The sequence below is a fragment of the Egretta garzetta genome, unplaced genomic scaffold, assembly GCF_000687185.1.
Source record: "Egretta garzetta isolate BGI_Z169 unplaced genomic scaffold, ASM68718v1 scaffold287, whole genome shotgun sequence".
NCBI lineage: Eukaryota > Metazoa > Chordata > Aves > Pelecaniformes > Ardeidae > Egretta > Egretta garzetta.
In genome coordinates, this window is record NW_009260435.1 from 3,659,393 (window position 1) to 3,667,189 (window position 7,797).

At 37.4% G+C, this 7,797-nt stretch overlaps 1 protein-coding gene across 1 annotated transcript in view; it reads left to right on the top strand.

Moving 5' to 3' along the window:
• The window catches only part of NRG4 (neuregulin 4), a 16,815-nt gene extending 16,093 nt beyond the window's left edge, over positions 1-722 (top strand). The window contains exon 4 of the mRNA XM_009643806.2: positions 370-722. Within this exon, the coding sequence (XP_009642101.1) occupies positions 370-463 (94 nt within the window). The 3' untranslated portion in view covers positions 464-722. The remainder of the gene's footprint in view (positions 1-369) is intronic.
• The last annotated feature ends 7,075 nt before the right edge of the window (positions 723-7,797 follow it).

The window sequence follows — 7,797 nt, forward strand, 5'->3', positions numbered from 1 at the left end:
CTCAAGAAAGTGTGGAAAATACCACATTATTGATACTTCATTTCCAAATGCTAAGAGAGTTAATGATAAATTAAATAATTTTGTGGTATCTACTAATTGCTTAAATAAAGACCTGAGAAATCAGACAAACAGTAACATTAACTTCAGGAGAGAAGCCATGTAGTTCTGAGTGCTGCTTCTGCCTCTGGTCTCTGTTGTTCTCCCTCAAATACATACTTCTCAAAAATGTTGAGTATTAATTAGAAAGTGACTGTAGAAGATCCATGTACCTTTTTTCAGTGGAAGCATCATTCAATTAATTTGTCTCCTCTGTGATAACTTTTTTTATTCTGCGTGGTTTTTTTCCTCCCTTTTGTCTCTTCTGCTCAGGAAAGCTTCTGTTCCAAGGACGAGTTCTTCAGAGTGTGGTGCCAACCTGGTTGAGACTACAAGCAGCAATGGCTGCAACAGTGAGTACATTTAAAGTTAAATGATTTGACTCCATAAGGAAAGCAGGGGAGGACGTTTCCTTTAATTAAAAGCATGTGTTTTGTTTATTTTTCAGAAATAATAACAGAGTAAAGCATTGGAGTGGAAGAATGGTGGGAAAACATCATGCAGAGCAACCCTAAGAATACAGTAGTTGTAGAGGATGATGTGGTAAGCAAGATGAGAGAAGACAGACTGAAATAGGAGGCTTGCTTACATGTCGGAGAAGACTGCAACTACAACATAAACAGTTACACTTAGAATTTCTATGTATTTTTAAACGTGTATCAAATGATACAGAAATCACTATAACCACTATCATTTATCTTTGAATTTTGTGATATTTTTCATGACAGATTACTGTTTTCACAGAATCACAGAATCGCAAGGGTTGGAAGGGACCTCGGGAGATCATCCAGTCCAACCCCCCTGCTAAAACAGGTTCACCTAGAGCATGTTACACAGGACTTCATCCAGGCGGGCTTTGAGTATCTCCAGAGAAGGAGACTCCACAACCCCCCTGGGCAGCCTGGTCCAGTGCTCTGTCACCCTCAGAGTAAAGAAGTTCTTCCTCATATTCAACTGAAACCTCTTATGTTTCAGTTTGTACCCATTGCCCCTTGTCCTGTCGCTGGGCACCACTGCAAAGAGTCTGGCTCCATCCTCATGACTTCCACCCTTAAGATATTTGTATGTATTGATGAGGTCAATTTTCAATAATGTACAGGTAGAAACATGAGATAATTTTGGTTTTTACTGCATGGGAAATATGAAATGATCTTTTTTTCACTGCACAGAGAATATGAGATAATCATAAGGGTTTTAGCATGAGGTAATGCTATGAATTTTTGACAGGACTGTCCTTTTTCACAGCATCGCCCCAGAGGAATTGAGAACTGCCTTGATTCAATAGTTTAAAAATTTATACCTGTGATACATGTCCAGATTTTGCCTTGTTTCAGATACACTTACCAGATGTAGGGGGTGTGTGTGGGGAGCCTTTCTCCAGCTGATACTGATTTTTTTTGTTTAATACTAAGATAAAATGAGGATGATGTACCAATCCTAGGGTACTAGCCAGCTTCCTGGCACAAGATTTTAATTCAAATTAAAAGAAAATATTAAGAAAAGAGATCAGTAATGGTTAAAAGAAGTTTACTAGGCAGAGTATTTACTCTTTGTTTGGTATACGTCCCTAATATTAAGCGAGACACCTTTCTTGATGGTTTTATTTTTGTCTTGCTGCCTTCCGAAAATCTCACTACCAAGGAAGATTTAAATCTTACCTTAAATTTTCTAGTTGATGTTTTAGATACTAGAAGTAGGGAATTTTATTCATCAGGTCCATTCCTGATACAAAATATTATCCAGCCAAGTGTCTTGGCTGAACAAGTGCTGCCCTCTCTAAAGATTTATTTGTTTTGCTCACATAACCATTTCTTGATCACACCAACAGTATATTATATATCACTATCTGGTTCCTCACAGGATTCTCTTACTCAGACGAAGACAGGCCAAATGACATGGTCCGTCTCTCTTTCTGCCTTGACAACACAAAGAGACTGTCTGGTTAGTCACAGGCATAGAAAATGTGAATGGAACAATTTTCTTTTCAGCTCATTTCTAGCACCGGAGGTTGAAACCAGCAAAAATCAGCAAAAATCAGCAAAAATCCATGATGGCACATTACCTAGCAGCTCACTGTATGGGATTTACAAGGTTGTATTGAAGAGAAAGTTAACTGAGAAAACTTCAGGAACTGAAAGGGGAGAAAATGCAGAATGCAGATTTCTTATCTCTGAAATAAAAAATCTTGAGGTGTATAAAAATATAGATGCAAAGAAAACACTGAATAAGCTTCTATTCCCAGGGTGCCTGCTACATGCTCTAGTGTCAGAAAAAATAGTGTGTGTTTTATATCAATGTAGACAAGAGTACAGCAAGACAGAGAAGAAAAGACATGCTGTTACAGTGTGTAAAGTAAGAAGTCAAAGAGAAAACCATATTATAGTAGCTACTAGAAAACAAAACAGAAAAATACAATACCTTCTGAGGACTCTGGTCAGAGACGTTAGAGTCCAAGATAAATCCCAGCATCTGAAGGAAGAAGCTGAGGGCACCAAATCAAGTGGAGGACCTGATCCAGAGAAGCTCCTGATGAAGTTATATAAAGCACTAAAAGATCACTTACTCCCTAAATTAACTGATCTTTTATGTTATTTTTTGGACTTCAAAACTTTAGCAGCTACTCTGAAGGAAGCTGATAATATTGTTTTAAAGGCCAGGGAAGATAAACGTGATTTCTCATCACACAGAGACATGCCACTGTTAAATACAGAGTTTAGGAGATTTGTAGCAGTACTAACAGCTACATTAGAATCAGTATTGCCTAAAATACTTCACACAGTCTCAGTGAAAATTAGTCAGAGACAACTGCTGTTAGATAACTTCCATATGTTATTGATTGCGAGACATTCGGACTTAATAACATTAAAGTTTGGTATACTCTTTTCACTGAAGGAGGAAAAGGCTTCTAGACATCTTACATGGAAATTCACGAAGGAAATATTAATAGAAGATGTAAGAAATAAATGGACTGAAGTTGTACTCTATAAACTCTTAGAACCCTCACAGCTTTCTAGACAGACAGGGAACAGTTATTCATTGTTACCAATCTTGTTTGCATTATTTGGGGAAGAATTTGTACAAAAAGTGAGGATGAATAAACCAAAACCATGTTTAAATGCAAACAAGTTGATTTATGAAACAATGTTATCTTTGAATGAAATCCTATTAGTGATTCAGACTGCTTCAAACCCATTGCATTTCAGAACATTTCAGCTTCTAAAATTAATTGTTTCAATTCACAAGCTTTGTGAATTTGACATTCAGGTCAAAATGAGATCAGGCTACAAATTCATTTTAAGGTGGTCAAATGCCACAGAAAGTACAGGGTAGCCAACATTACACAGAATTTAATAAAACAGCACAACACTCTCTAGCAACGCTTGCTTACAAAATTAAGCAAGTAGTCCTGTGAGCAATAAAGCTAAGGAAGCACCCGTTCCAATAGATCAGATCTCGTGGCTGGAGTCACTGGAGTCTAAAAAAGTGTTATGTGTATATGCAGGGATGAGTAATAAGGTCTTTCTTCTCCACTTAACTCCCGTTTTCACGAAACATAAGGTCTCATGTCTTTAAAATTACCACTCCACCAGCCGAAAGGTTATGGAGGGAAGAAAAGGGGAAAAGACTAATTTCCTAGGAACCTCCACTAATATGATTACACAGCAATTTATTATAGTGTTATGGCAAAAATTCTTTTATACCTGAGGATCAAGTTTTCCTTCCAGAATCTTGTAGTAAAGGTCTCTTCATAATGTGTTGCAGAAACCTTTTGATCACTTGCAGAACAAAATGCCAGCCATTAGCAGGAAATCTCTTTGTAGACCTAAATAAGAAGTTGCTTATGTTACTCAGTATATAATTTTTTTTCAATAGTAGCCCAAACAGACACTGGGGCAAAGTACAATGAAAGGGGAAGGAGAAATGGCTGTTCAAAGAAAACAAGAGGATTTCTCTGTGCTGCATAGTCTTTTCATTTATATTATTAAATACTAAGCAGGAAGACGACCAATGGGAAGTCCATTTGGTAGCACTTCCCATTTTAAAGGTCCCTTCAGTATTGCACCACCCCTTCACAATTTACTTCACTAACAAAATTTTCCTCCTGGCCCTGCATTTTTGAAGAGCAGTAGAGGGCCTCTGATAGTATGACTCAGTTATTTAAAAATGGAAAATGGAGAAGAAACGGGAGAGAGCTGATCACAACAGAAGTGGTGTCTGGGCCATTGCTTTCTGTTGGGAGTGTTTGACTAGGAGCTACCGAGTGGACCAGAGTTCAGGCAGAAAGGGAAAGCAGTAATCTTACCTAAAAGACTAAAAATTCCTGTTACGTGTTCAGCAAGTTCTGTATCAGGAGATCAGTACCTAGAGGGGACTGCCCAGGGAGAGGGAGACCTTTAGCCGAAGGCGGTTATGGATTTAACATGGGACATCCAACTCCTCTACATTAAAAAATAAAACAACAACCTCCATTATGTTCCTTTGGTATTGAGCATCCCTTCAGATTTAAAGGATGTCAAGCTATTTCCAGTGAAAACTGAAAAGACTGTGGATTAGTTTTCACTTGTACTCTGACCATATTAAAACCCAGGGATATTAATGAAGACTCATCTGTGTAAGTTTGGGAAAAAACCTACAACTGAACTGTGTTATGATTCTCTGGCAATGTTATTTAGATTACCAGGATGCTATGTCCACTGTACCTCTCTCAGATGTAATGCATTTTGTTGACATCCATATACGTAAATGAAGAGGTGGAATACTCCAATGTCTCAGATTATACAGATTGTTTATAATCAAAAGAATTCGGATGTACGTTATTTGCTTTTTGTGGTTAAGATTAGTGAAAAACGTGCTGCTTTCAAGGAAGTACTACAGTATTTCCTGCACTTTGGGGGAAGAGGAGCAAACAAAAAAACCCCAAACATGTGCATGCCTAATGAAGTTTAAAAAAAAAAAACGCAAAAGCTTTTTCATGATTGTATGCAACATTACCTGCTTGTGCTTATCCAAAGTCTGTTCTTGCTTTTCTTGTGACTGTACCTGTTCAACATAATCTGTACGTAATGCGAGAGAGCAATTTCTTGACAGCAAAGTACCAAATACAAATTTTGTGACATACCGATACGCAGGCTGGCACACAGTTCCATGTTTGGCACTGATGCTCCACAAAACCTTTCACCAGGAATTGTTTCTATAGCTAGCTAAGGGCATGTAAACAAAACCTGCAGCTGCAGAACCTGAGATAACAAGAAGATATTGCTGTTTTCATCCCCCAAATTAAAACTACAACCAATTTCTAACACTTATAAATGCATCTCTGTCAGTTTGTGTAAATCTGAACATTCTTTTTCAGTCTATGTTCAAAGAGACTGTTTTCAAATTAACCTCTCAATGTAACGATATTTTTACTACAACTTTTGTACAGGTAAACAGTGAGCTGTAAAAATGTAGCTGAGCATCAACTGGTGGCATTTTTTAACAGGGCTCTGTAATTTGAATCTATGTTGTGTGCTCTCCCATCACAGAATTTGCTGCTGTTTAAACTATTCAGTCATTTTCACCACTTCTGGATATTCTAGAAGAGTTCCTGTTTTGAGGCCATTAGTGTTTGCTCTTGCTGTTGCCATATTGGCAACTCAGCTAAGATGAGCTTATTTTAAAAAAGCTGTTTCTAACTCTGTGAAAATGTATCTTGAAAAAGTGACATGACTGCCACTGATTCAGTGATATGAATCACTCCGAAACATTTATTTTGAGAAGTTTGTGCTACCTGCTAATCTCAGTGAGGTTCTAGCTGTGAAATGTAATGATGGCAATTTATAAATTGGTTTTTTAAAGGATTTAGAAGCACAAATGCCATTGATTTGGGAATAAAATCTTTGCTCCTAAATTATCAAAGCACTTGAAAAAAATTCCAATTAGCTATTTCTCTGCTAATAATTCTAACATAAGTATCCAGGTAATATAATTTCCAAATAATCCAAACCTATCTTATGCCTTTCCTTCAGAAAAAAGAAGTTTCCAGTTTTTCACTGTAGCGCTATGTTTTTCTGTTTAGAATAATAACCTACATTGTTAGGAAGTGCTGGTAGGCATAAAATAATCAGCACAAGGGCCCTACAATGTTTGAACTCTTACTTGTTCAACCTAAAAATGTGGTACAGGACCAAGGCACACCACCATCAGCAGAAGTGAGCTCAGTTTACCTTGCTGCACATCTCTGAGCCGGTAGTTCAGGAGACAGACTGCTAGACAGAACACCCTTGAGGCTGATCTGGAGCCCCTCTGAAACAACAGCCTATTCCAGAGCCTGTGTCTGGCTGAGAAATGGGCTTAGGAACAGGAAAAACTTCAAGTAAGAAGTTCGATAATTAGGAGGCTAAAAACCTTACCTGGTTTTGTGTGCACAAAATACAACTGCTGTATTAACATGGAAGGTATTTTAGAGATTCACCACAGACTCATATAGTAAAAAAAAAAAAAAAAAGTCTTCCCCAGAATACAATAAAAAACAATCACACAGCAGGGGAAATAATTAAATAATTATTTTCTTAATGTCTGCAGAGTACTGAGAGATTACAATATAAAAGGCCATTTAAATTTACCTGTTTACTACCTTTGTAACTTCTAACTATGAAAACTTCCAGACCTCAAACTTTATTTTCCTGTATCATTCCACTCAGTAAAATAGAAGCAGGCATCTGAATTTCAAATGTTTTTTTAACTTGTTCTCTCCTTTGGCCGGACAGTAAGGGCTCAGAAAACTTCGGTCGATACGAAAGTCAGTGCCTTGGATGAAAGCTGACGAACACCCCTGCAGAGTTACTGCTGGGAGAAAGAAGTTCTCCATTTTTACAAAGACAAAAGTAAACTAAGAGGGGGTAATGACACCGAGTGAGTTTTGAGGTAGGCTTTTAACTACAAATTAAGAATCACATTTAACTACTTGTTTTTTCAAAATCTTGTCTGAAGTTTAAAATTCTTATCAGCCTTCTCTGCTGCACACTGAAAGTCAAAGTTCGGGTGCATCATTTACGTATCTCTGTTTACTGTCCCCTGCCAAGGGGGCATGATTCAGTCTGACTCATTCATCTGTTAAAATAGGGCTTGTTCCAATATTAACTTGGGCCAAAACAAATCTGACACAGAGGGTAACAAAACCCAAGTTCACTACCTTTGCAGTTTTCTGTAGTTTTTAACTGAAATTGCTTTCTGGCAGTCCTGGCAGTCACAATTTGGCTCCTCTTTTATCAAATTATTCTTGCTTTCTTACAACCGCACATTACAGAAACATCCTGTAATGAGGGGACTTTTGGATTAGTAATTTTAAAATAAAAATTACAGTAGTAGTTTTATGTTTGGTAACTGCTGGTTTGGTTGTGCAAGTACGAGGTTATACATCACACCACTTGCCTACTATTTTCTGTACTTTTGAAACCTACAGTTCACTTCACTGAAAGATGCATTAAGAAAAAATGTGCAATGAAACATTTTCCACATTCAAAACATGGGGAAAAAGAACATCTTTTACCTTTTGTCAGCAAAACCATCACTCCTCCCTGCAGGTCTTGTTACTCTGAAGGTTTTCTTTTTTTTCTTAACAACAACAAAATCCAGTTGTGGTCACTTAGGGACTATATTCTCTTGCTGGAAACATATTACCATCAGCACTGTAACTGCAGATAATTATCTTTAGAGCAG